Source organism: Urocampus carinirostris, chromosome 12, assembly GCF_059441175.1.
Source record: "Urocampus carinirostris isolate Australia breed hairy pipefish chromosome 12, RoL_Ucar_1.0, whole genome shotgun sequence".
Taxonomy (NCBI): domain Eukaryota; kingdom Metazoa; phylum Chordata; class Actinopteri; order Syngnathiformes; family Syngnathidae; genus Urocampus; species Urocampus carinirostris.
Window position 1 is genome coordinate 36843608 of NC_142360.1, and position 26486 is coordinate 36870093.

The 26486-nt window shown below is 41.1% G+C and overlaps 2 protein-coding genes and 27 non-coding genes across 30 annotated transcripts in view; 28 read left to right on the forward strand and 1 right to left on the reverse strand.

The window, feature by feature from the left end:
* Window positions 1–511: 511 nt before the first annotated feature.
* LOC148355791 (uncharacterized) lies at window positions 512–13683 on the forward strand. The gene is made up of 5 exons (XM_088349138.1): window positions 512–653; window positions 754–789; window positions 3880–4014; window positions 6783–6859; window positions 13564–13683. Coding segments are annotated over exons 2-5 (333 nt in total). The 5' UTR covers window positions 512–653; window positions 754–788.
* A 1870-nt stretch (window positions 13684–15553) lies between these two features.
* amh (anti-Mullerian hormone) overlaps window positions 15554–26486 on the reverse strand; it is a 43747-nt gene continuing 32814 nt past the window's right edge. Inside the window, exon 7 of one of the 2 annotated variants that reach the window (XM_088349744.1) lies at window positions 15554–16526. In XM_088349744.1, coding sequence (XP_088205870.1) covers window positions 16126–16526 — 401 coding nt within the window. In that variant the 3' untranslated portion in view covers window positions 15554–16125. Of the gene's footprint in view, window positions 16532–26486 lie in introns of both variants that reach the window. The other variant, XM_088349745.1, reaches the window with a different exon arrangement.
* trnaq-cug (transfer RNA glutamine (anticodon CUG)) lies at window positions 17036–17107 on the forward strand. The gene has a single exon. It is a non-coding gene; the product is annotated as a tRNA-Gln (tRNA).
* trnaq-uug (transfer RNA glutamine (anticodon UUG)) lies at window positions 17359–17430 on the forward strand. Its single transcript has one exon. It is a non-coding gene; the product is annotated as a tRNA-Gln (tRNA).
* Window positions 17521–17592, forward strand: trnaq-cug (transfer RNA glutamine (anticodon CUG)). Its single transcript has one exon. It is a non-coding gene; the product is annotated as a tRNA-Gln (tRNA).
* trnaq-cug (transfer RNA glutamine (anticodon CUG)) lies at window positions 18005–18076 on the forward strand. Its single transcript has one exon. It is a non-coding gene; the product is annotated as a tRNA-Gln (tRNA).
* trnaq-uug (transfer RNA glutamine (anticodon UUG)) lies at window positions 18328–18399 on the forward strand. The gene has a single exon. It is a non-coding gene; the product is annotated as a tRNA-Gln (tRNA).
* On the forward strand, window positions 18975–19046 carry trnaq-cug (transfer RNA glutamine (anticodon CUG)). Its single transcript has one exon. It is a non-coding gene; the product is annotated as a tRNA-Gln (tRNA).
* trnaq-uug (transfer RNA glutamine (anticodon UUG)) lies at window positions 19298–19369 on the forward strand. The gene has a single exon. It is a non-coding gene; the product is annotated as a tRNA-Gln (tRNA).
* On the forward strand, window positions 19783–19854 carry trnaq-cug (transfer RNA glutamine (anticodon CUG)). Its single transcript has one exon. It is a non-coding gene; the product is annotated as a tRNA-Gln (tRNA).
* On the forward strand, window positions 20106–20177 carry trnaq-uug (transfer RNA glutamine (anticodon UUG)). The gene has a single exon. It is a non-coding gene; the product is annotated as a tRNA-Gln (tRNA).
* On the forward strand, window positions 20430–20501 carry trnaq-uug (transfer RNA glutamine (anticodon UUG)). Its single transcript has one exon. It is a non-coding gene; the product is annotated as a tRNA-Gln (tRNA).
* On the forward strand, window positions 20593–20664 carry trnaq-cug (transfer RNA glutamine (anticodon CUG)). Its single transcript has one exon. It is a non-coding gene; the product is annotated as a tRNA-Gln (tRNA).
* On the forward strand, window positions 20755–20826 carry trnaq-cug (transfer RNA glutamine (anticodon CUG)). Its single transcript has one exon. It is a non-coding gene; the product is annotated as a tRNA-Gln (tRNA).
* Window positions 21080–21151, forward strand: trnaq-uug (transfer RNA glutamine (anticodon UUG)). The gene has a single exon. It is a non-coding gene; the product is annotated as a tRNA-Gln (tRNA).
* Window positions 21242–21313, forward strand: trnaq-cug (transfer RNA glutamine (anticodon CUG)). The gene has a single exon. It is a non-coding gene; the product is annotated as a tRNA-Gln (tRNA).
* On the forward strand, window positions 21567–21638 carry trnaq-cug (transfer RNA glutamine (anticodon CUG)). The gene has a single exon. It is a non-coding gene; the product is annotated as a tRNA-Gln (tRNA).
* Window positions 21891–21962, forward strand: trnaq-uug (transfer RNA glutamine (anticodon UUG)). The gene has a single exon. It is a non-coding gene; the product is annotated as a tRNA-Gln (tRNA).
* trnaq-cug (transfer RNA glutamine (anticodon CUG)) lies at window positions 22053–22124 on the forward strand. The gene has a single exon. It is a non-coding gene; the product is annotated as a tRNA-Gln (tRNA).
* Window positions 22215–22286, forward strand: trnaq-cug (transfer RNA glutamine (anticodon CUG)). The gene has a single exon. It is a non-coding gene; the product is annotated as a tRNA-Gln (tRNA).
* Window positions 22701–22772, forward strand: trnaq-cug (transfer RNA glutamine (anticodon CUG)). Its single transcript has one exon. It is a non-coding gene; the product is annotated as a tRNA-Gln (tRNA).
* On the forward strand, window positions 22863–22934 carry trnaq-cug (transfer RNA glutamine (anticodon CUG)). Its single transcript has one exon. It is a non-coding gene; the product is annotated as a tRNA-Gln (tRNA).
* On the forward strand, window positions 23187–23258 carry trnaq-uug (transfer RNA glutamine (anticodon UUG)). The gene has a single exon. It is a non-coding gene; the product is annotated as a tRNA-Gln (tRNA).
* trnaq-cug (transfer RNA glutamine (anticodon CUG)) lies at window positions 23349–23420 on the forward strand. The gene has a single exon. It is a non-coding gene; the product is annotated as a tRNA-Gln (tRNA).
* trnaq-cug (transfer RNA glutamine (anticodon CUG)) lies at window positions 23673–23744 on the forward strand. The gene has a single exon. It is a non-coding gene; the product is annotated as a tRNA-Gln (tRNA).
* trnaq-cug (transfer RNA glutamine (anticodon CUG)) lies at window positions 24482–24553 on the forward strand. The gene has a single exon. It is a non-coding gene; the product is annotated as a tRNA-Gln (tRNA).
* trnaq-uug (transfer RNA glutamine (anticodon UUG)) lies at window positions 24642–24713 on the forward strand. Its single transcript has one exon. It is a non-coding gene; the product is annotated as a tRNA-Gln (tRNA).
* Window positions 24804–24875, forward strand: trnaq-cug (transfer RNA glutamine (anticodon CUG)). The gene has a single exon. It is a non-coding gene; the product is annotated as a tRNA-Gln (tRNA).
* Window positions 26089–26160, forward strand: trnaq-cug (transfer RNA glutamine (anticodon CUG)). Its single transcript has one exon. It is a non-coding gene; the product is annotated as a tRNA-Gln (tRNA).

A 26486-nucleotide genomic window follows, 5' to 3' on the forward strand; every position in this document is an offset into this window, starting at 1 on the left:
TACTACGTTTCTAAAAGCTTTCGTCTAGATATTGTTTTCACGACACTCTCAACTTGTTGCTTGATGGGACGACTGTGCAATGAAATAACAAAATTAATTCAAAGAGAATTTTAAAAAAATAACATATTTTAAATAAAAGCATAAATAGTTTTACAAAAGATGATCCAAAATAAAAAATAGAAATGAATATAGAGAGATAAAAAGCAGAAGACATAATCAAGCAAGAAAAAGAAGTAAAACACTGGTTAAAAAAAATAAAGTAACAAAAGATTAACAAAAAAATCAGAAGAGAAAATAACAAAAATAATAAAAAGAAAAACAAGCTAGGAAAAAAAATGAAAAAATAAGAAAAAATAAGGGGTTAGAGGGGTTAGAGGGGTTAGAGGGGTTAGAGAAGAGAAGAGAAGAGAAGAGAAGAGAAGAGAAGAGAAGAGAAGAGAAGAGAAGAGAAGAGAAGAGAAGAGAAGAGAAGAGAAGAGAAGAGAAGAAAAACGCTCTGCTTTAAATTGAAAAAAGAAAAGAAGAAGCCTCATCGCTTATGTCCCTCCCCCTTTGAAAGCACTCTCATCTGTGCCTGTCAATCAAGTAGGTGGGTGCAGAAATTTGCAGTGCACTAACGTGGATATAACGGTTTTATTTCCCTTTAAGGCAAGGTATGTTCCTCTCATTTTGTTTTTGGTGTATTTCAAAATCCCTCAACTGATTGCTGCTGTTTATTTTTAGCCCGCAATAGCAAACGATTCTCTCTTGCAGGTTAAACAAGTTGGAAAAACGAGCAAACCTTCACAAGTAAGACTCCCTTCTCATTTTACTCCTCCACTGCAGCGTTTCTCAAAATTTTTGGGAGCCGGATCCATTTTGTATTCGTTGAAAGAAGTCTGAAAGCACACAATCTGTCACAAATGTTTAAAAATTAATTCCCAGCAGGGGCGTTACCTGGGGGGGGCAGGGGTGGGCAGTGCCCACCCACATAAAGAAAACTGGGTGTAGTGGGAGCAGTGTGAAAAATGAGAAAAAAAGGCAGACAAAAGATGATCCAAAATAAAAAATAGAAATGAATATAGAGAGATAAAAAGCAGAAGACATAATCAAGCAAGAAAAAGAAGTAAAACACGGGTTAAAAAAAATAAAGTAACAAAAGATTAACAAAAAAATCAGAAGAGAAAATAACAAAAATAATACAAAGAAAAACAAGCTAGGAAAAAAAATGAAAAAATAAGAAAAAATAAAACATAAAAGAAAGAGCTCGGATAGCTTAAATGGTAAAATGCCTGTCTCCCACTCACAAGGTTCTGGGTTCTATCCCCAGACTAGACAGTACGTATTTCAGGCAGCACGGCGGCGCAGTGGTTAGCGCTTGTGCGGCACAGTTCATGTCATGGGAACCTGTCGTGGGTTCAAATCCAGCTCCAGACTTCCTGTGCGGAGTTTGTATGAGCTCCAGACTTCCTGTGCGGAGTTTGTATGTTCTCCCATTCCGGTTTCCTCCCACATTCCAAAAACATGCATTTCAGGTGAATTGGTCGGTCCAAATTGTCCCTAGGTGTGAATGAGCGAATGAGTTGTCTGTCCCTGTGTGCCCTGCGATTGGCTGGCAACCAGTTCAGGGTGTCCCCTGCCCACTGCCCGGAGATGGCTGGGATGGGCTCCAGCCCCCCCGCGACCCTAATGAGGATAAGCGGTACGGCTAATGAGATGAAATGAGATGAAAACATAAAAGATATACAGGAGAGAAGAATGAAGAAAAAAAAAGAAGCAAGAAAAAAGTAAAAAGTTAGGGAAAAAGAAACAAAAGAAAACAAGGGGAAAATGAAAACTAAAGGGGAAATGAAGAAAAAGAAAAAGAGACAAAAACAAACAATAAGACAGGGAAAAAGAAAACAAAACAATAAAAAAATAAAATGGAAAAAAAAAATCAGGAAAAAATATCAAATAAATAAGTAAAAGAAGAGGGCTAGGAAAAATACGAAACAAAAGAAGAAAAAAAATAAAACATAAATCGTATACAGGAGAGTAAAAAAAAGAAAAAATAACAAAGCTAGGAAAAAAGATTAAAAAAGTAGAAAAAAATAAAACATAAAAGATATACAGGAAAGAAGAAAGAAAGAAAAAAAAAGAAGCAAGAAAAAAGTAAAAAGCTAGGGAATAAGAAACGAAAGAATACAAGGGGAAAATGAAAATTAAAGGGGAAATGAAGAAAAAAAAAAAAAACAAAACAATAAGCTAGGGAAAAAGGAAACAAAACAAGAAAAAAATAAAAGGAAAAAGGAAATTAAAAATAAAAAAAAATCAGGAAAAAATTTCCAATAAATAAGTAAAAGAAGAGGGCTAGGAAAAAACGAAACAAAAGAAGAAGAAAAATAAAACATAAAATGTATACAGGAGAGTAAAAAAAGAAAAAATAACAAAGCAAGAAAAAAGAAGTAAAAAGCTAGGGAATAAGAAACAAAATAATAAAAGGGAAAAGGGAAAAAGAAGAAGAAAGCAAGCAAAATAAAAAGAAGAAAAAGCAAAAAAACAAAAACAAACTAGACAATTTTCCGAGGCAATTGTGAGAGTTGTGATGGATCTGGAATATGACCCAGTTGTTAGCATGTAACTGTTAGCCCAAAGTTTTTCTTTTTTAAACTGAGTGAGATTTTTCCGTAATATTTCACTTGGTTCAGTGGGGGGAATCTTTTAGCAAGAAGTAGTTAGCATGTAGCCGTTAGCATTGACCCGTTAGCATAATTTGTTAGCATGGATCCGTTAGCAAGTAGCTGTCAGCATAATTTGTTAACATATAGCCGTTAGCATTGACCCGTTAGCACAATTTGTTAGCGTGAAGCAGTTAGCATGTAGCTGTTAGCATGACACATCAGCATTTATCCGTTTGCATAAGTTGTCAGCCTGTAGCTGTTAGCATAATTTGTTAATATTTAACTGTTAGCCAGTAGACGTTAGCATAATTTGTAAGCATGAAGCAGTTAGCATGCAGCCGTTAGCATCATTTAGTAGCATTTATCATTTAGCCTTTAGCAGCATCATTTGCTAGCAAGAAGCAGTGATCATGTAGCTGTAAGCATTACTTGTTAACATGTATTCATTAGCATAATTTGTTAGCGTGAAGCTGTTAGATTTCTCTCCTGCAGATTTCTTCTTGGCTCTTGGGATCACTAAAGTAGACCAGCGTTTTCAGAGCGAAGGCTCCGGACCAGAACGTAGGGAGGAATTAAATCTGAAAGATATGAGGGAGCAAGTCCATGCATGATTTGGTACAATACCAACAGAACCTTAATATCACATCTTAAGCTAACAGGGAGCCAATGCAGGTTAGCTAAAATCGGGGTCATGTGATCAAACTTTCTTGTCTTCGTTAAAAGCCTCGCTGCAGCATTTGTCTCTTGATTTTGAACTTCGGGGGACCGGAGAGTAGTGCATTACTGTAATCAAGACGGGAGGTAACAAACGCATAAAAAAAAAAAAAAATAACTGCTAGTGTAGCCATTTTTTTACTTCCTTCTAACTTTCTTATTACTTTTTTTCATGAAAAAAAATTACATCAGAAAAAACCCACAACAACTGGCGTGTTGGCGTCATTTTCATGCACTTTAAAAAATATATATATATTTATTGCATGGTCTATAGAGTCAGACTGCCAAGAAACATGACGAAGGTGCCCAATTTCAAGCATTTTCAAGCACTTTTCCAGACATTGAAATCTAAGCACTTTCATGGATTTCAAGCACCCTGAATAATACACGAAGCACGCTTTCTTGCAAAGCTAACATTGGGAAATCCACGCGGCACACTAGACAAGGTCTAACGGCACACCGCTTACAAAACACTGTGCTAGAGTTTGTCGTGTTGTACCTGTGACTCAAATTGCGTCCTGTTTAGTGTCCTACGACCGGATTTTGTCCCTGCAAAACCTGAGCGGGGTTTCGAACCCGTGGAAAGGTCTCACCATGAATCGTTGCCTGGCTTTGGCGCTCGTCGTCTTGCTCGTGGGCGCAGGGGTGCATCAGTTCCAATGTAAGTGGATCACCGACTCTAGTTTGCTGTTTTCTACTTTTTACCACGAAGGGATACCGGTTTTACAATACCTGGCTTCATGTCAGAACCTGAACAGAAACAGGACCCAATCGCGTAACGTTCTCACACAAGCCTTTGATTCTATGGGAAATGGGGTGTCATGGACGTTAGGAAGCCGGTCTGGCGTGGAAGGACAGGAAGCCAGAGACCGACGAGACCGATTCCAATTGCCCTGGTTGATATCGGACGGATGGGGTCGATTCCGGACAGGAAGAGACGGACAGGATTGACAACAAATCAGGATATCGATAACTAACGGGAGAAACTAGACAGGAACAAAAACTGGAGAAAATGATAAACAGGAACAAAACTGGAACCTGAAATTAAACAGGACAGAAATAAACGGGAACAATACCGGACTAGAAGATAACAACAGGAAAACAGGACCGAGTCAGAACCCACGTCTTGTGGGGCAGAAGTTGGTTTGACGGGCTGAGCTTTCTATGGACAGAAAGCCAATCTCTCAACAAGCCGCTGCTGGCACCACACGGGCGGGGCCAATTGGGCACCATGGCAACCGTGACACACATGGGCCCGGCCAATTGGGCACCAGGGCAACCATGACACTTCAAATCCTGTGTGTCCCGTTGTTTAATATTGGTTTCCAGTCTCGTTCCCGCTAGTTTGTCCTGTTTAATTTCGATACCCTGTTTTGATATCAATCCTGTGTGTCCCATTGCTTAAGATGAGTTTCCAGTTTCGTTCTCGTCTAGTTTGTCCTGTTTGATTTCGAAATCCTGTTTTGATATCAATCCTGTCCGGTATCGACCCCATCTGTCTGATATCTGCTCGGGCAATTGGTATCGATCTCGTCGGCCTCTGGCTTCCTATCATTCCACGCCAGACTGCTACCTAACCTGCCTGACTCCCCATTTCCCGTAAAATAAAAGCTTGTGTGAGAAACGTCACGCATTTGGGTTCTAATCCAGTTCCGGTTCTTGACAGTTGTTGTTCGACTTTAAATCTCTTAAGTGTGTAAAAAGCTAAAATTGTTTTGTATTAGACACTTTTTTGGTAGATCTGTGAATATTTTAATTTATATGATTGTATATTGTTTAAAAGATTTTTAAAAATCTGAAGAGCCATTTATGAGCCGAAAGAACCGGCTCTTCTCAGTGAGCCGAGCCAAAAGAGCTGGTTTTCTAAATAGAGCTGTCCTCTCGGGTGCGACCAGTAGGGGGCAGTGATGTTTCACAACAACATGATTGAAACCCACCAATGCAGACGTGTCGCCATCTTTTTCACGCACTTTAAAAAATATACAAATATATATTGTCAGGGCCAGAACGGAGACAGGACCCACTTGCGTTGCGTTTCTTACAGGTTTTATTGGAAGAAAGAGAAAGGGTGATTGCTGGACGCGGGAAGCAGGTCGCTCTGAACGCGGAAGTGGATCTTCCGTGGTGAGCGATGGCGGTGTCAAGGACGGAAAAAAACGGTAGATAGCCTGGACAGGAGAGCAAAATCATGGTAGGGGTCAGGATTGGGTCGTAAGCCAGGAAAGGAGAGTAGACGTGGTCGGGGACAAAAAGAGGTCAAAAGCCGGGACGGGAGAGTAGACAGGGTCAGGATCAAAAACACATTGAAGCCGGGGGACAGACGGGAGCAAAAAAACAGGTGGGTTTTCAAGCACTAAATTTGATATTTAGTTTTTGTCAGGACCAGAACGGAAACAGTACCCACTTGCGTTGCGTTTCGCACAAGGTTTATTAAAAAAAGGGAAAGGTTTGCGCCCACAATCCGGTGATTGCTGGACGCGGGAAGCAGGTCGCTCTGAACGCGGAAGTGGATCTTCCGTGGTGAGCGATGGCGGTGTCAAGGACGGAAAAAAACGGTAGATAGCCTGGACAGGAGAGCAAAATCATGGTAGGGGTCAAGATTGGGTCGTAAGCCAGGAAAGGAGAGTAGACGTGGTCGGGGACAAAAAGAGGTCAAAAGCCGGGACGGGAGAGTAGACAGGGTCAGGATCAAAAACACATTGAAGCCGGGGGACAGACGGGAGCAAAAAAACAGGTGGGTTTTCAAGCACTAAATTTGATATTTAGTTTTTGTCAGGACCAGAACGGAAACAGTACCCACTTGCGTTGCGTTTCGCACAAGGTTTATTAAAAAAAGGGAAAGGTTTGCGCCCACAATCCGGTGATTGCTGGACACGGGAAGCAGGTCGCTCTGAACGCAGAAGTGGGACTTCCGTGGCGAGTGATGGCGGTGTCGGGGACATGAAAAACGGGTCAGTAGCCGGGACAGGAGAGCAAAAACGTGGTCGGGGTTGAAAGCGTCTTAAGCCAGGAAAGGAGAATAGACGTGGTCGGGGACAAAAAGAGGTTGAAAGCCGGGACGGCAGACTAGACGTGGTCAGGATCAAAAACAGAATGAAGCTGCGAGACAGACGGGAGCAAAAAACAGGTAGGAGTCATGGTCTTTACAGGCTTGCCTAGTGGTAACTGAGGTTTGCAGACGGACTGACAAAAGGGGACAGATAGGCGTGCGTATAAATAGGGTCAGGGAGCCAATCAGAGTCCGAGGCAGGTGAATCATATCGGTTATCACGACATATATATTTATTGTGTTAGACTACCAAGAAACATGGCAACATTTCCAAGCACTTCACCCTTCAAAACACACCATTAAAAATCAAGCCTTTTCAAGGATTTCAAGCCCCCGTACGAACCGTGATAATATGTATTTTCTCCATTTTGTGTCCCAAGATGCCGTCGATGTGTTGGCGGAGGAGACGGGCATCAAATTTTTGGTCAGAAGTATTCAAGATGGTTCCATAACTGAGGTATTTTCTTTTTATATACTTCCGCCTTTTGGGATGTAGTACTACTCCATCCATTTTTTATTACCTTGTTCCTAGTTTACACATATTACAACATATTTGAAATACAATTTATCCCTGTGGAATTCAACCATACGATTCATATAAACATGTTACTTCGTACCGTAAATTCCGGACTATAGAGCGCACCTGATTATAAGCCGCACCCACCACATTTTAAGAGGATAACCGCTTTTATACTTACACAAGCCGCACCTGTATATAAGCCGCATGCGCCCACATTAAAACATGTAACATAATCACAAAAGTAACCCAAGCCCGACTTTATGTCCCACGATTGTAACTGAATATAAAGTACACAGAACCAAAAAACTACAGCCGGCTAAATGAAGGGAAAATGATACCGGTACTTAAGGTTTGATGCAGACCTGCAGAGTCCGGGTGCCCGTTGAAAGTAATCCAAGGAAAAAAAGTCTATATTTCCAAAGGTAAGGGTGGGATAAATATATATCCACTATTGTCCGCTGCGTCCACAAACACGTCTCACCTTTACTCCACTTCCCGGCAGCCCCCGTTGTTTCCGCCCCTTCTTTTTGATTCGCCCGTGGAAAACATATCAGAATAAGTCTCTAAAATAAATACATTACAAAAATATACAGTTGCAAATACATATTATACATGGTTACACATATTTACAAAGAAAAACGGTACACCGAGAGAGTTTTCAAAGCTTTAATCATAATAATATAACTTTCATCCCAAACCGTGACTGTGACAGGTAGCAACATGCTACTAGCAACATGCTCGCAAAGCAGTAAACGTGTCTGTTAAAAAAATATACCGTACTTGTAAAAATCACGGTAAACCGTCCTCATCTCCCTCCTCAAAGTCGTCTTCCTCAGTATCGGAAAGAAACTTCGTCATATAGTTGTCGTTCCACGCTCCCTTATTCCAAAACACGCTAGCAACACGCTCGCAAAGTAAAGTTTACGTGCAATAGCTCTGTTTCCTTCTTTATCGGATTGCTCGATTGCTTTTAGCTTGAAAGCTGCGTCATGTGCCTTTCTTTTTGCAATTTGCATGATGAGGGTATGTTTACGCTAATTTCATTTATCCACAAGCCAAGAAGTTGCAGTCTTCCTCTGCGCATATATTCCACCGGTCTAAATCTTACCTTTTATACTCGAGCGCCGCTGGCAGCCGTTAGAAAAATGACATCAATTAGCCGCATCACTGAATAAGCTGCAGGGTTGAACATTTGGGAAAAAAGTAGCGGCTTATAGTCCGGAATTTACGGTAAATACAAAATAATTTTCCCAAAAATATCAAGTTAGAATATCAAATGCAGTAAAACAAAATTATAATGTCAATGAAACATTATTTTATTTAAGGGGCAAATCATTTTATTATTCAGCTTATATATTAATGTACTTTCAGTTTATGTCACTTTATTAGTTTTATTTAATTATGTATATATATTATTACTTTGTGTTGGGTTTATTTCCATATATATTGTTTGAATTACATTTTAAACCATTGTCACGAGACCGGACCAGATCGGAGGCAGGAGGCAGGAAGGGAGAACTCATTCGTGTTAACGATCAGTTACTTTTATTAAGGAAATAAAAGTCGTCCAACACTCAGGGACAAAAACAAAAACGGGCTTACAGGCAAACAGGAACTCAGACTAGGAATACTCACAAAACAGGCTTTTACTCAGAACGGGCAAGTACAGGTTTCCTCAAGTCAAACAGAACAGAATAATGCAAAGTAATGCAATGAACCCGCAACCGGCAATCTCCAAAACCCGCCCTTAAGAAGCACACGCGCAAATTTGAAAATCTGCTACAGCCGGTGCCAAGGGGGCAGGGCCAGCCGGTCGCCACGGCGACCATGCTGGACATGACAACCATGTATTAAATATTATTTTCCATTATTTTCGATAATTACTCGAAATGATGCGCTGACTTAAATAACAATGTTATCAACTGAACATTATTTTGCTTCATTCGAATATTTCTGATTGTTAGACTTTGTACTTTTTTGGTGCAAAACACTGTCAGGACCAGAACGGAAACAGGACCCAATTGCGTTACGTTTCTCACAAGTTTTATTAAAGGAAACGATCTGATGCTCGCTGGACGCGGGAAGCAAGTCGCTCTCGTACTCGGATTGTGATCCGAACATGGGAGTGGATCTTCCGTAGCGAGCGATGGCGGTGTCAAGGGCGGAATAACAGGTCGTGAGCCGGGACAGGAGAGCAAAAACGTGGTCAGGGTCAGAAACGGTTCGTAAGCCGGGACAGGAGAGCAAAAACGTGGTCGGGGTCAGAAACGGTTTGTAAGCCAGGACAGGAGAGCAAAAACGTGGTGGGGGTCAGAAACGGTTCGTAAGCCAGGACGGGAGAGCAGACGTGTTCGGGGTCAGAAACGGTTCATAAGCCGGGACCGGAGAGCAGACATGGTCGGGATTAAAAACGGGTCGTATGTCGGGACTATAGAGCGGACGTGGTCAGAATCAAAACAGGTCGTAGCAGGAGAAAGACAGGAGCAAAACCGGGACAGGTGGGAGTCGGGGTCGAAAAAGGCTTGCCTAGTATACACTGAGGTTCGCAGACGGACTGACAACAGGGGATTGACAGGACAGAGTTCAAATAGTGCCAGGGAGCCAATCAGAACCCACGATGTGGCGCCCAAATGAGCGGACACAGCTGAGACACATCAGTAATCATGACAAAACAAATGAACAAAAATGTATTGTATACAGTATGAAGTATTCTTTTCTATATCTAAATCTTAAATTTAGCATTAAAAAGTGAAATAAGCAGTATTACAATTCAAGAAAAATCTCTCTATCTCTCTCTCTATATGTCTATCAATCTATACTATATATATGAGACTGGGAGGTCGGTGGTTCGCGCCCCGGCCGAGTCATTCCTAAGACTTAAAAAGTGGTCGGCGGCGCCCTCTGTTGGCTGCGGCTGCATCGGCTCGCGACAAAGGGTCAGGTGCAATCGACATTTCGTTCTGTGTACATTGTTACACAGAATGACAATACAAGGAAATTATTATTATTATTATTATTATATATACAGTATATATACAGTATATATTTATATACTTTTTGGAGCACTACATACGTTTTTAGATCATCGTGTCAGAAAAACAGATGAAAAACCTTGTTTAGTTATTCTGAAGGGTCACTACACACACTTGAGTTTTAATGTCCTGGGAGGGGCAGACCCCTGGTGGTGGAGTTGTCACGGCAACCTTGGATGCACAAATGCAAGCTCCCCCCCATCCCCAACCTCACATTCCACCGGTATCGGTCGGATATCATATTTATGTGATTAACTTAAAACACAGTATTCACTTCACATGTCTTGACATCGTTTTATCGTTTTCTGACATTGCGAAACGGAATTCTGACCAAACGTTGAATACTCTCACATGAGCAAATTGATTATATTCTAGGTTTACTAGAAAAAAAAAGGAAAATCTAAAAAATACTTAAAATGAGCAGAATTACCAACCAGAAATATTTGAAGATGTTTATTCATCACGAACACTATCAAATCATAAACAAACCAAAAATTGCAAGAATATTTCATATATTTTGATATAGTGACATCATTTGACACGAATATTTTTCCTTTTTGTAGGTTGTTTTGACATACATTTGTTTTCTGAGAGAGTGAGACATCCTGTTTAATTTAGGATCACGATAGGAGTCAACTAGGGCTGCAACAAATAATTTATTTCCTAATCGGTTAATCAATTAATTATGTTTTTGTTTGATTAATCGGATTTCTTAAAGACATTTCTCATTTCCTCTTTTTTTCAAATCTTGAAGTTTTGGAGGGATCGAATTTTAGTGCACAAAAAAACAAAATACTCTAATAAAAAAACAAGAAAAAAAATCCAAATGTTTATCAATTAACTTGACAAAAAACAAAAATACATAAAAATGTATGCCATTCACCCGTAAATATATAAAATACTGTTTTTCTACCAGATTATCCGGAGATCATATTATATTTGGACTTATCATACAAGACAAAAAGAACAATACATTTCAATTTATGTGTTTTTGATTTTTTTTTAAATTATTATTGTCATGAACCGGAACAGGATCAGGACCCAAATGCGTGAAGTTTCTCACACAAGCTTTTATTTTACGGGAACTGGGGAGTCATGCATGTTAGGCAGCAGGTCTGGCGTGGAAAGACAGGAAGTCAGAGACCGACGAGATCGATACCAATTGCCCGAGCAGATATCGGACAGATGGGGTCGATACCCGGACAGGACGGGACAGACAGGATTGATATTGAAACAGGATATCGAAATTAAACAGCACAAACTAGACGGGAACAAAAACTGAAGAGAATAATAATGTCATGTCCTGTCGTCATGGCACCCAGCTGGTCCCGCCCCTTGACACCGGCTGAGACAGATTGACTTGATTGCGTGTGGGATATTTATGCGCTCCTTTTGGGACTGGCCGTTGCCAGACCATTGCTTAACTTGAGGAAAAACCTGTTCATGCCCGTTTGTTCTGAGTAAATGCCTAGTTTGTGATTTTGATTGCCTTTAAGCCTGTTTTGTTTTGTCTTTGGTCCCTGCGTGTTGGACAACTTTTATATTCTAAATTAAAGTAACAGATCGTACACGCAAAAACGAGTTCACACTTCCTGCCTCCCGGTCCGTTCCCTGACAAATAAACAGGACAAAAAAAAGACAGGAACAAAACTAGAAACTGATATTAAACAGGACAAACTAAACGGGAACCATACCGGACAGGAAATACCAACAAGAAACAGGACCGAGTCAAAACCCACGTCTTGCGGGGCAGAGGTTCGATGACGGACTGACAAACTAAACGGGAACCATACCGGACAGGAAATACCAACAGGAAACAGGACCGGGTCAAAACCCACGTCTTGCGGGGCAGAGGTTCGATGACGGACTGACAAACTAAACGGGAACCATATTGGACAGGAAATACCAACAGGAAACAGGACCGGGTCAAAACCCACGTCTTGCGGGGCAGATGTTCGATGACGGACTGACAGAGGAAGAGTGAGAGCACTGAGCTAAAATAGATGGAAAGCTAATCTGTCAACGAGCCACCGCTGGCGCCACACGGGCGGGGCCAATTGGGCGCCATGGCAACTGTGACAATTATTTGGGTTAAATTTTGTAATATCATAAACATTCGTAATATGAGAATCTTATATGCTCAAGAATTCGTCCCTTGGGTCAAGATAAACATGTTATATCATCATTTTTCTTTATACTTTATTTTATTTACATATTTTATGATTTATTTATTTATTTATTTATTGTTTCAAGATGAAGTCGAAAGTATCAAGGCAATTTTGTTTGTAATCGATGCAATGTTCAATATTCAGGATTTTAAAAATGTAACCTTTTTAAAAAAATGGTCTTGACGCCCTCTGCCAGATCAAAGCGGTACTACAAATCCCAGCGTCACAACAAAATGGTGGGCGCTCTTAGTTGCATTGAATTAACGTACCTGGTGGCTCATAAATCACTTGATAAAACGAATTGACGATCTAATTATTTTCAACTGCTTTTAACCATTGATTTTATCGATGAGTTGTTGCAGCCCTGGAGTCGACCTCACATGACAAAGACAAATCCAAACCTTGAATTCATAACATTTTAAAATTAAAAAAACAACAACCGTATTTTCCGCACTGTAAGGCGCACCGGGTTATAGGGCGCACCCCCAAAAAATTGTTTTTGGTCCTATATTTTCCATACATAAGGCGCACCGGATTATAAGGCGCTACAATGGGAACGTCGACAAAACAGTCAGATGGTTCAGTCCAACTGATTACCTCCTTAACATTCCGAAAGCTTGCAAAGAAGCAAATACGTGTCGTAGACACGTGCGGATGCGGTGTCCGTACCATGTCACTCAAATGCATCATTTCAAATATCATTCGGAAGGTTAGTCTTGGGATTCAAGAAATGCCAACCATTCCTTAGTTTCTACTTTCTTTTTCGCTCGCAACTTTACTGTGCATAGGACAATAAACACTTGGAATTGAGTTTAATTCACTCAACTCATCACAGCAACATCAAGATCGTTCTAAAACAAGATACCGGGGAAAATATAAAGCCGCATAGCTCACCTAAGTTCTCTTGCAGCCGTCACGTTCAATAACGATACGTAGCCATGGTCTTCTTACAACCGTGAGTGTCGTCAATCCAGGAGAGTCAAATATTTACAAATACAGAATAGTAAAACATGTTTTCTCTATGCCGTAGTGCAACCCAACGTGTGATTCACATTCATCTTTTTCGGCCAATCGCAGGCTTTGTTTCGCCCCTTTAGCCTATGCCAGCCTGTAAATGATCAAAAGGATCCGCCCCCTTTACCTCCGAATAACTTTAGCCAATAGTGACTGATTCAAATGATGATTGACACATTGGTTAGCCAATGAAACGCCGGTAAATAAATCCCAGCATACACCGCGGACGACTTCGCCTGCGGGGGAAAATCGAGTCGGCGGCTGCTTGCCTTAGTTGCAAGACTTTGCGACTTAATATTGATCCATATACAAGGCGCACTGTATTATAAGGCGCATGGTCAGCTTTTGAAAAAAATAAAGGCTTTTAAGTGCGCCTTATAGTGCGGAAATTACGGTACTTACGATATGCGTTTTGTGTTCGTCCCAGATCTCCTTTTGGGACAAGCTGACTTCCTGGTGGGGAAGCGAAGAACTGGGAGCCATAAGGAGACGCAAAAAACCCATCGGCCGTAAAAGTGTACTCAAACCTAAAACTGCAAAACAGTGACAGTACTAAATATTAAAGAAAAGCGTAAGACAAGAATACAATCTCCATTTTTGATTTCAGTTCGTGTCTTCTTAAATTTCGGACGAAATATCGTTTTGTATCACGATACCTTTTGTGCTGGTCCAAGTTTTTGCTTCTTTTGAGTCGCATCCATATTTTGCGATGAATGTTATGTACTGTTACTCCTGCCAAAAAGATGGCTAGTATTCAGAACACATGCTATTTTAATGGAAGTGGGACAAAATATCGTTTTGTATCATGATACATTCCGTGCCGATCCAAGTATCGCTACGTTTTAGTCGCGTCAAGAATTTGTTGTTATGTACAGTTACTCCCCAAAGAAATTGGACGGGATTCAAAACGCATGCTGGAATTTGACAGTCGAACTTGTCGATTTGAGAGAAAGAAAGAAGAGAAAGAGAATGAAAAAGGCAAAAAAAGAGAAAACTAATGAGAGAAACACAAAAAATAAAGGAAAAGAGAAAGAAAGACAAAGAGAAAGAGGGCGAAAGTAACCGACAAAGAGAGAGGGAGATTGAGAAAGAGAATGAAAAAGGGACAAAAAGAGAAAACTAATGAGAGAAACACAAAAAATAAAGGAAAAGAGAAAGAAAGACAAAGAGAAAGAAAGCGAAAGTAACAGACGAAGAGACAGGGAGATTGAGAAAGAGAATGAAAAAGGGACAAAAAGAGAAAACTAATGAGAGAAACACAAAAAATAAAGGAAAAGAGAAAGAAAGACAAAGAGAAAGAGGGCGAAAGTAACCGACAAAGAGAGAGGGAGATTGAGAAAGAGAATGAAAAAGGTACAAAAAGAGAAAACTAATGAGAAAAACACAAAAAATAAAGGAAAAGAGAAAGACAAAGAGAAAGAAAGCGAAAGTAACAGACAAAGAGAGAGGGAGATTGAGAAAGAGAATGAAAAAGGGACAAAAAGAGAAAACTAATGAGAGAAACACAAAAAATAAAGGAAAAGAGAAAAGAAAGACAAAGAGAAAGAAAGCAAAAGTAACAGACAAAGAAAGAGGGAGAGAATAGAAAGGTTGAGAAAGACAGAGAAAGAGAAAAAAGTGGGAGAGACAAAGAAAACAAATTAAGGAAAGCCAGAAAGAAAAAACACAAAGAGAAAGTAAAAGAGGAAGAAAAAAGATAAAAAGAGTGAGAGACAGGGAGAGTAAAACAGACAGATTGATAGAAAGAAAATAGGATATTAAGAATGGAAGAGATATAAATATACAATTGAAGATAAAGAAAAGAGTGAGATAAACAGAGAGAAAGAGATTCAGAGAGAAATGGTAAAAGTGAAAATAGATAAAGTGAATGAAATATAGAGAGAGAATGAAAGAGAGGGAAAGAAAGAGAGAGAGAGAGAAAAGAGGGAGTGAAAGAAATAAAGAGAGAAAGGAGGGACAAAGAGAAAGATAGCAGGGATGAAGAAAGAAAGCGAGAGAGAAAAAGATAGAGATAAATCAAGGGATAGAGGGATATTGAGAGAAAGAAAGAAGGAAAGCAAAATAAAACAGTTAGAGAAATAGAGAGGCAATGAAAGAGAGAATGAACTAGAGAAAGTACAGTAAAATGAAAAAGTGAGCGGTACAGAAAAAGATAGACGGATCAAGAAATAGGAGAAAGGGATATTAAGAATGGAAGAGAAAGAACGGAAGAAACAAAGAAAGATAGCGAGATAAACAGAGAGAGAAAGTTTCAGAGACTAAAAGACAGTGTGAAAAAAGAGAATGAAAGAGAGAATAAAAGAGACAAAGAGAAAGAGGGCAAAAGAGAGAAATGGAAAGAATGAAAGGGACAAAAAGAGAAATAGAGGAGATAGAGAAAGAAAGGGAAAGAGAACGAGAAAAAAAGTGAAAGAGAAAGAAAGAAGGAAAGCAAAATAAAAAAGTTAGATAGAGAAATGGAGAGGCAATGAAAGAGAGAATGAGCTAGAGAAAGTACAGTAAAATGAAAAAGTGAGCGGTACAGAAAAAGATAGACGGATCAAAAATTGGAAAAAGGGATATTAAGAATGGAAGAGAAAGAATGGAAGAAACAAAAAAGATAGCTAGATAAACAGAAAGAGAAAGTTTCAGAGAGTAAAAGAAAAAAGAGAACGAATGAGACAAAGAGAAAGAGAGCGAAAGAGAGCAATGGAAAGAATGAAAGAGACAAAAACAGAGATAGAGGAGAAAAAAGGAAAGAAAACGAGAAAAAAGTGAAAGAGAAATCAAAAGATAGAGGGATATTAAGAATGAGAAGAAGGGAAGAGAAAGAAAACAGTGAGATAAAGTAATAGAGAATGAGAGAGAGGGAAAGAAAGTAAAGGAGAAAGAAAGTGAGCGGCGGAAAGAGCCAAAGTCCAGTTCCCAAATACGCGACAAAGGACTAGGTTTTTAGAATCCGCCGGGCCTTTAAAGCTGTCCGGTAGGGCGCCCCTAAGTGGAGCGCCCCCTAGTGGCCGGTCAGCGACAGCCGCATTCCTTGGCGATCATATCCTTGCGGGTGACCAGGAGCGTGCCGCTTTCGTTGACGTCCACCACGTCCATGGACTCGTAGCGGAGCGGCACGCAGCACGGAGGTCGCTCCTGCCCCCCCCCGTGGCCCTCCACGTGCCAGTCGAGCAGGACGGCGTGGTTGACGGGCTTCACCAGCGGGAAGGAACAGCGTCCCGCGCAATTCTTGATGTCGGCCGTGTCGGGGCCCATCAGGAACTGCTCCAGGGACACGGTGAGGCTCCTCAGCCGGCACGGGCTGGGAGAGCCGGGGGGCGCCCGAGGGGCCCGGCTCGCCGGCAGCAGCTCCCGACCAGCCGTCTTCAGGGCTTTGAGGAGCAGGAGGGCGCGGTACTGGATCTGTCCTACCGGAGAAGAGGTTCAGTTTTTTGGTTTTTAGAATCAAAACGGGATTTCAATTCTACAGACATTCGCCTCACATACGTCATAAGGTTCTGACACCGTTTTCAAAAACTTTCAAGGAAATTTTTCCAGTACCTTCGAAGAAGAAATCTAGCGGCGATCAAAAGTATTTTTGGGTTGTTGACTTTGATGACTATAATAGACGATTTATTGCTATTTGTTCCGAGCTATGAACTTTTTGTGTCGATGGGCTGCTATAAACTGACACAAATTCTGCCTTTTAGCCACAGAATAAACCAATGTTCCTTTTTATCTGTTATGCAATGAAAACCAGTACTCCAGTAGGTCCCAAGGTGTAATGGTGAGCAGACTGGACTCTGAATCCAGTGATCTGAGTTCAACTCTCAGTGGAACCAGTCTCCTTTTGCCTTTTAGTCACAGAATAAACCAATGTTCCTTTTTATCTGCTATGCAATAAAAACCAGTACTCCAAAGAAGGGTATGTAGGTCCCATGGTGTAATGGTTAGCACTCTGGACTCTGAATCCAGTGATCTGAGTTCAACTCTCAGTGGGACCATGCTCCATTAAGCTTTTAGCCACAGAACAAACTACTGTTTCTTTTTATCTGCTATGTAGTTAAAATTAGTACTCCAAAACAAGGGAATATAGGTACCATGGTGTAAGGGTTAGCACTCTGGACTCTGATTCCAGTGATCTGTGTTCAATTCTCAGTAGGACCATACTCCATTAGGCTTTTAGTCACAGAACAAACCAGTTTCTTTTTATCCGCTATGCAACGAAACTCAGTACTCCAATTAATTTTATGTAGGTCCCTTGGTGTAATGGTTAGCACTCTGGACTTTGAATCCAGTGATCTGAGTTCAACTCTCAGCAGGACCAGGTTTATTTTGGCTTTTAACTACAGAATACACAAATGTTCCTGTTTATCTGCTATGCAATGAAAACCAGCACTCCGATACAACCTATGTAGGTCCCATGGTGTAATGGTTAGCATTCTGGACTCTGAATCCAGTGATCTGAGTTCAACTCTCAGTGGGACCAGGCTCCTTTTGGCTTTTAGTCACAGAATAAACCAATGTTCCTAATTATCTGCTATGCAATAAAAAACAGTACTCCACATGGGGTATGTAGGCTTCATGGTATAATAGTTAGCACTCTGGACTCTTGATCCAGTGATCTGAGTTCAACTCTCAGTGGGACCAGTCTCCTTTTGGCGTTCAACTATAGAATACACAACTGTTCCTATTTATCTGCTATGCAATAAAAAACAGTACTCCACATGGGGTATGTAGGTCTCATGGTATAATAGTTAGCACTCTGGACTCTTGATCCAGTGATCGGAGTTCAACTCTCAGTGGGACCAGGCTCCTTTTGGTTTTTAGTCACAGAATAAACCAATGTTCCTAATTATCTGCTATGCAATGAAAACCAGTACTCCAAGTAAGGATACGTAGGTCCCATGGTGTAATGGTTAGCACTCTGGACTCTGAATCCAGTGATCTGAGTTCAACTCTCAGTGGGACCATGCTCCATTAAGCTTTTAGCCACAGAACAAACTACTGTTTCTTTTTATCTGCTATGCAGTTAAAACCAGTACTCCAAAACAAGGGTACGTAGGTCCCATGGTGTAAGGGTTAGCACTCTGGACTCTGATTGCAGTGATCTGAGTTCAATTCTCAGTGGGACCATACTCCATTAGGCTTTTAGTCACAGAACAAACCAGTTTCTTTTTATCCGCTATGCAACGAAACTCAGTACTCCAATTAGTTTTATGTAGGTCCCATGGTGTAATGGTTAGCACTCTGGACTTTGAATCCAGTGATCTGAGTTCAACTCTCAGTGGGGCCAGGCTCCTCTTGGCTTTTAGTCACAGACTAAACCAATGTTCCTAATTATCTGCTATGCAATAAAAACCAGTACTCCACATGGGTTATGTAGGTCCCATGGTATAATAGTTAGCACTCTGGACTCTGAATCCAGTGATCTGAGTTCAACTCTTAGTGGGACGGGGCTCCTTTTGGCTTTTAGTCACAGAATAAACCAATGTTCCTAATTATCTGCTATGCAATGAAAACCAGTACTCCAAATAAGGTTATGTAGGTCCCATGGTGTAATGGTTAGCACTCTGGACTCTGAATCCAGTGATCTGAGTTCAACTCTCGATGGGACCATGCCCCATTGCGATTTTAGTCACAGAACAAACCACTGTTTCATTTTATCTGCTATGCAATGAAAACCAGTACTCCAAATAAGGTTATGTAGGTCCCATGGTGTAATGGTTAGCACTCTGGACTCTGAATCCAGTGATCTGAGTTCAACTCTCGATGGGACCATGCCCCATTGCGATTTTAGTCACAGAACAAACCACTGTTTCATTTTATCTGCTATGCAATGAAAACCAGTACTCCAAATAAGGTTATGTAGGTCCCATGGTGTAATGGTTAGCACTCTGGACTCTGAATCCAGTGATCTGAGTTCAACTCTCAGTAGGACCATGCTCCATTAAGCTTTTAGCCACAGAACAAACTACCGTTTCTTTTTATCTGCTATGCAGTTAAAACCAGTACTCCAAAACAAGGGTACGTAGGTCCCATCGTGTAAGGGTTAGCACTCTGGACTCTTATTCCAGTGATCTGAGTTCAATTCTCAGTGGGACCATACTCCATTAGGCTTTTAGTCACAGAACAAACCAGTTTCTTTTTATCCGCTATGCAACGAAACTCAGTACTCCAATTCGTTTCATGTAGGTCCCATGGTGTAATGGTTAGCACTCTGGACTTTGAATCCAGTAATCTGAGTTCAACTCTCAGTGGGACTGGGCTCCTTTTGGCTTTTAGTCACAGAATAAACCAATGTTCCTAATTATCTGCTATGCAATAAAAACCAGTACTCCACATGGGTTATGTAGGTCCCATGGTATAATAGTTAGCACTCTGAACTCTGAATCCAGTGATCTGAGTTCAACTCTTAGTGGGACCGGGCTCCTTTTGGCTTTTAGTCACAGAATAAACCAATGTTCCTAATTATCTGCTACGCAATGAAAACCAGTACTCCAAACACAGTTGTATAGGTCCCATGGTGTAATGGTTAGCACTCTATACTCTGAATCCACTGATCTGTGTTCAACTCTCAGTGGGACTATGCTACTTGAGACTTTTAGTCACAGAACAAACCAATGTTCCTTTTTATCTGCTATGCAATGAAAACCAGTACTCCAAAGAAGGTTATGTAGGTCCCATGGTGTAATGGTTAACACTCTGGACTCTGAATCCAGTGATCTGAGTTCAACTCTCAGTGGGACCATGCTCCATTAAGCTTTTAGCCACACAACAAACTACTGTTTCTTTTTATCTGCTATGTAGTTAAAATTAGTACTCCAAAACAAGGGAATGTAGGTACCATGGTGAAAGGGTTAGCACTCTGGAGTCTGATTCCAGTGATCTGAGTTCAATTCTCAGTAAGACCATACTCCATTAGGCTTTTAGTCACAGAACAAACCAGTTTCTTTTTATCCGCTATGCAACGAAACTCAGTACTCCAATTAGTTTCATGTAGGTCCCATGGTGTAATGGTTAGCACTCTGGACTTTGAATCCAGTGATCTGAGTTCAACTCTCAGTGGGACCAGGCTCCTTTTGCCTTTTAGTCACAGAATAAACCAATGTTCCTAATTATCTGCTATGCAATGAAAACCAGTACTCCAAACACAGTTGTATAGGTCCCATGGTATAATGGTTAGCACTCTGATCTCTGAATCCAGTGATCTGTGTTCAACTCTCAGTGGGACTATGCTACTTGAGACTTTTAGTCACAGAACCTACCAATGTTCCTTTTTATCTGCTATGCAATAAAAACCAGTACTCCAAAGAAGGTTATGTAGGTCCCATGGTATAATGGTTAGCACTCTGGACTTTGAATCCAGTGATCTGAGTTCAACTCTCAGTGGGACCATGCTCCATTAAGCTTTTAGCCACAGAACAAACTACTGTTTCTTTGTATCTGCTATGCAGTTAAAATTAGTACTCCAAAACAAGGGTATGTAGGTCCCATGGTGTAAGGGTTAGCACTCTGGACTCTGATTCCAGTGATCTGAGTTCAACTCTCAGTGGGACCATGCTCGATTGCGCTTTTAGTCACAGAACAAACCACTGTTTCATTTTATCTGCTATGCAATGAAAACCAGTACTCCAAATAAGGTTATGTAGGTCCCATGGTGTAATGGTTAGCACTCTGGACTCTGAATCCAGTGATCTGAGTTCAACTCTCAGTGGGACAATGCTCCATTATGCTTTTAGCCACAGAACAAACTACCGTTTCTTTTTATCTGCTATGCAGTTAAAACCAGTACTCCAAAACAAGGGTATGTAGGTCCCATGGTGTAATGTTTAGCACTCTGTACTCTGAATCCAGTGATCTGTGTTCAACTCTCAGTGGGACTATGCTACTTGAGACTTTTAGTCACAGAACCTACCAATGTTCCTTTTTATCTGCTATGCAATAAAAACCAGTACTCCAAAGAATGTTTTGTATGTCCCATGGTGTAATGGTTAGCACTCTGGACTTTGAATCCAGTGATCTGAGTTCAACTCTCAGTGGGACCATGCTCCATTGCGCTTTTAGTCACAGAACAAACCACTGTTTCATTTTATCTGCTATGCAATGAAAACCAGTACTCCAAATAAGGTTATGTAGGTCCCATGGTGTAATGGTTAGCACTCTGGACTCTGAATCCAGTGATCTGAGTTCAACTCTCAGTGGGACCATGCTCCATTAAGCTTTTAGCCACAGAACAAACTACCGTTTCTTTTCATCTGCTATGCAGTTAAAATTAGTACTCCAAAACAAGGGTAGGTATGTCCCATGGTGTAAGGGTTAGCACTCTGGACTCTGATTCCAGTGATCTGAGTTCAACTCTCAGTGGGACCATGCTCGATTGTGCTTTTAGTCACAGAACAAACCACTGTTTCATTTTATCTGCTATGCAATGAAAACCAGTACTCCAAATAAGTTTATGTAGGTCTCATGGTGTAATGGTTAGCACTCTGGACTCTGAATCCAGTGATCTGAGTTCAACTCTCAGTGGGACCATGCTCCATTAAGCTTTTAGCCACAGAACAAACTACCGTTTCTTTTTATCTGCTATGCAGTTAAAGCCAGTACTTCAAAACAAGGGTACGTAGGTCCCATGGTGTAATGGTTAGCACTCTGTACTCTGAATCCAGTGATCTGTGCTCAACTCTCAGTGGGACTATGCTACTTGAGACTTTTAGTCACAGACCTACCAATATTCCTTTTTATCTGCTATGCAATAAAAACCAGTACTCCAAAGAAGGTTATGTAGGTCCCATGGTGTAATGGTTAGCACTCTGGACTTTGAATCCAGTGATCTGAGTTCAACTCTCAGTGGGACCATGCTCGATTGCGCTTTAGGTCACAGAACAAACCACTGTTTCATTTTATCTGCTATGCAATGAAAACCAGTACTCCAAATAAGGTTATGTTGGTCCCATGGTGTAATGGTTAGCACTCTGGACTCTGAATCCAGTGATCTGAGTTCAACTCTCAGTGGGACCAGGCTCCTTTTGACTTTTAGTCACAGAATAAACCAATGTTCCTAATTATCTGCTATGCAATGAAAACCAGTACTCCAGACACAGTTGTATAGGTCCCATGGTGTAATGGTTAGCACTCTGGACTCTGAATCCAGTGATCTGAGTTCAACTCTCAGAGGGACCATGCTCCATTAAGCTTTTAGCCACAGAACAAACTACCGTTTCTTTTTATCTGCTATGCAGTTAAAACCAGTACTCCAAAACAAGGGTACGTAGGTCCCATGGTGTAAGGGTTAGCACTCTGGACTCTGATTGCAGTGATCTGAGTTCAATTCTCAGTGGGACCATACTCCATTAGGCTTTTAGTCACAGAACAAACCAGTTTCTTTTTATCCGCTATGCAACGAAACTCAGTACTCCAATTAGTATTATGTAGGTCCCTTGGTGTAATGGTTAGCACTCTGGACTCTGATTGCAGTGATCTGAGTTCAACTCTCAGTGGGACCACGCTCCATTAAGCTTTTAGCCACAGAACAAACTACAGTTTCTTTTCATCTGCTATGCAGTTAAAATTAGTACTCCAAAACAAGGGTATGTAGGTCCCATGGTGTAAGGGTTAGCACTCTGGACTCTGATTCCAGTGATCTGAGTTCAACTCTCAGTGGGACCATGCTCGATTGCGCTTTTAGTCACAGAACAAACCACTGTTTTATTTTATCTGCTATGCAATGAAAACCAGTACTCCAAATAAGTTTATGTAGGTCTCATGGTGTAATGGTTAGCACTCTGGACTCTGAATCCAGTGAACTGAGTTCAAATCTCAGTGGGACCATGCTCCATTAAGCTTTTAGCCACAGAACAAACTACCGTTTCTTTTTATCTGCTATGCAGTTAAAGCCAGTACTTCAAAACAAGGGTACGTAGGTCCCATGGTGTAATGGTTAGCACTCTGTACTCTGAATCCAGTGATCTGTGCTCAACTCTCAGTGGGATTATGCTACTTGAGACTTTTAGTCACAGACCTACCAATATTCCTTTTTATCTGCTATGCAATAAAAACCAGTACTCCAAAGAAGGTTATGTAGGTCCCATGGTGTAATGGTTAGCACTCTGGACTTTGAATCCAGTGATCTGAGTTCAACTCTCAGTGGGACCATGCTCGATTGCGCTTTTAGTCACAGAACAAACCACTGTTTCATTTTATCTGCTATGCAATGAAAACCAGTACTCCAAATAAGGTTATGTTGGTCCCATGGTGTAAGGGTTAGCACTCTGGACTCTGAATCCAGTGATCTGAGTTCAACTCTCAGTGGGACCAGGCTCCTTTTGACTTTTAGTCACAGAATAAACCAATGTTCCTAATTATCTGCTATGCAATGAAAACCAGTACTCCAGACGCAGTTGTATAGGTCCCATGGTGTAATGTTTAGCACTCTGTACTCTGAATCCAGTGATCTGTGTTCAACTCTCAGTGGGACTATGCTACTTGAGACTTTTAGTCACAGAACCTACCAATGTTCCTTTTTATCTGCTATGCAATAAAAACCAGTACTCCAAAGAATATTTTGTATGTCCCATGGTGTAATGGTTAGCACTCTGGACTCTGAATCCAGTGATCTGAGTTCAACTCTCAGTGGGACCATGCTCCATTAAGCTTTTAGCCACAGAACAAACTACCGTTTCTTTTTATCTGCTATGCAGGTAAAACCAGTACTCCAAAACAAGGGTACGTAGGTCCCATGGTGTAAGGGTTAGCACTCTGGACTCTGATTGCAGTGATCTGAGTTCAATTCTCAGTGGGACCATACTCCATTAGGCTTTTAGTCACAGAACAAACCAGTTTCTTTTTATCCGCTATGCAACGAAACTCAGTACTCCAATTAGTTTTATGTTGGTCCCATGGTGTAATGGTTAGCACTCTGGACTCTGAATCCAGTGATCTTAGTTCAACTCTCGGTGGGACCATGCTCCATTGCGCTTTTAGTCACAGAACAAACCACTGTTTCATTTTATCTGCTATGCAATGAAAACCAGTACTCCAAATAAGGTTATGTAGGTCCCATGGTGTAATGGTTAGCACTGTGGACTCTGAATCCAGTGATCTGAGTTCAACTCTCGGTGGGACCATGCTCCATTGCGCTTTTAGCCACGGAACAAACTACCGTTTCTTTTTATCTGCTATGCAGTTAAAGCCAGTACTCCAAAACAAGGGAACGTAGGTCCCATGGTGTAATGGTTAGCACTCTGTACTCTGAATCCAGTGATCTGAGTTCAACTCTCAGTGGGACCATGCTCCATTGCGCTTTTAGTCACAGAACAAACCACTGTTTCATTTTATCTGCTATGCAATGAAAACCAGTACTCCAAATAAGGTATGTAGGTCCCATGGTGTAATGGTTAGCACTCTGGACTCTGAATCCAGTGATCTGAGTTCAACTCTCAGTGGGACCATGCTCCATTAGGCTTCTAGTCACAGAACAAACCAGTTTCTTTTTATCCGCTATGCAACGAAACTCAGTACTCCAATTAGTTTTATGTAGGTCCCATGGTGTAATGGTTAGCACTCTGGACTTTGTATCCAGTGATCTGAGTTCAACTCTCAGTGGGACCAGGCTCCTTTTGGCTTTTAGTCACAGAATAAACCAATGGTCCTAATTATGTGCTATGCAATGAAAACCAGTACTCCAAGTAAGGCTATGTAGGTCCAATGGTGTAATGGTTAGCACTCTGGACTCTGAATCCAGTGATCTGAGTTCAATTCTCGGTGGGACCATGCTCCATTGCGCTTTTAGTCACAGAACAAACTACTGTTTCCTTTATCTGCTATGCAGTTAAAATTAGTACTCCAAAACAAGGGTATGTAGGTACCATGGTGTAAGGGTGAGCACTCTGGACTCTGATTCCAGTGATCTGAGTTCTATTCTTAATGGGACAAGGCTCCTTTTGGCTTTTAGTCACAGAATAAACCAATGTTCCTAATTATCTGCTATGCAATAAAAAACAGTACTCCACATAGAGTATGTAGGTCCCATGGTATAATAGTTAGCACTCTGGACTCTTGATCCAGTGATCTGAGTTCAACTCTCAGTGGAACCAGGCTCCTTTTGGCTTTTAGTCACAGAATAAACCAATGTTCCTAATTATCTGCTATGCAATGAAAACCAGTACTCCAAACACAGTTGTATAGGTCCCATGGTGTAATGGTTAGCACTCTGTACTCTGAATCCAGTGATCTGAGTTTAACTCTCAGTGGGACCATGCTCCATTAAGCTTTTAGCCACAGAACAAACTACCGTTTCTTTTTATCTGCTATGCAGTTAAAGCCAGTACTCCAAAACAAGGGTACGTAGGTCCCATGGTGTAATGGTTAGCACTCTGTACTCTGAATCCAGTGATCTGAGTTCAACTCTCAGTGGGACCATGCTCCATTAAGCTTTTAGCCACAGAACAAACTACTGTTTCTTTTTATCTGCTATGCAGTTAAAATTAGTACTCCAAAACAAGGGTATGTAGGTACCATGGTGTAAGGGTTAGCACTCTGGACTCTGATTCCAGTGACCAGAGTTCAATTCTCAGTGGGACCATACTCCATTAGGCTTTTAGTCACAGAACAAACCAGTTTCTTTTTATCCGCTATGCAACGAAACTCAGTACTCCAATTAGTTTTATGTAGGTGTAATGGTTAGCACTCTGGACTTTGTATCCAGTGATCTGAGTTCAACTCTCAGTGGGACCAGGCTCCTTTTGGCTTTTAGTCACAGAATAAACCAATGTTCCTAATTATCTGCTATGCAATGAAAACCAGTACTCCAAGTAAGGCTATGTAGGTCCCATGGTGTAAGGGTTAGCACTCTGGACTCTGAATCCAGTGATATGAGTTCAATTCTCAGTGGGACCATTCTCCAATAGGCTTTTGGTCACAGAACAAACCAGTTTCTTTTTATCCGCTATGCAACGAAACTCAGTACTCCAATTAGTTTTATGTTGGTCCCATGGTGTAATGGTTAGCACTCTGGACTCTGAATCCAGTGATCTGAGTTCAACTCTCGGTGGGACCATGCTCCATTGCGCTTTTAGTCACAGAACAAGCCACTGTTTCTTTTTATCTGCTATGCAGTTAAAGCCAGTACTCCAAAACAAGGGAACGTAGGTCCCATGGTGTAATGGTTAGCACTCTGTACTCTGAATCCAGTGATCTGAGTTCAACTCTCAGTGGGACCAGGCTCCTTTTGGCTTTTAGTCACAGAATAAACCAATGTTCCTAATTATCTGCTATGCAATGAAAACCAGTACTCCAAGTAAGGCTATGTAGGTCCAATGGTGTAACGGTTAGCACTCTGGACTCTGAATCCAGTGATCTGAGTTCAACTCTCAGTGGGACCAT

Bases quoted from the DNA above. Each gene is read 5' to 3' on its own strand.
- LOC148355791 (XM_088349138.1), top strand. The intron at 4,015-6,782 runs GTAAGTGGATCA...TTGTGTCCCAAG, and splicing joins AGGGGTGCATCAGTTCCAAT to ATGCCGTCGATGTGTTGGCG. The intron at 6,860-13,563 runs GTATTTTCTTTT...TGTTCGTCCCAG, and splicing joins AAGATGGTTCCATAACTGAG to ATCTCCTTTTGGGACAAGCT.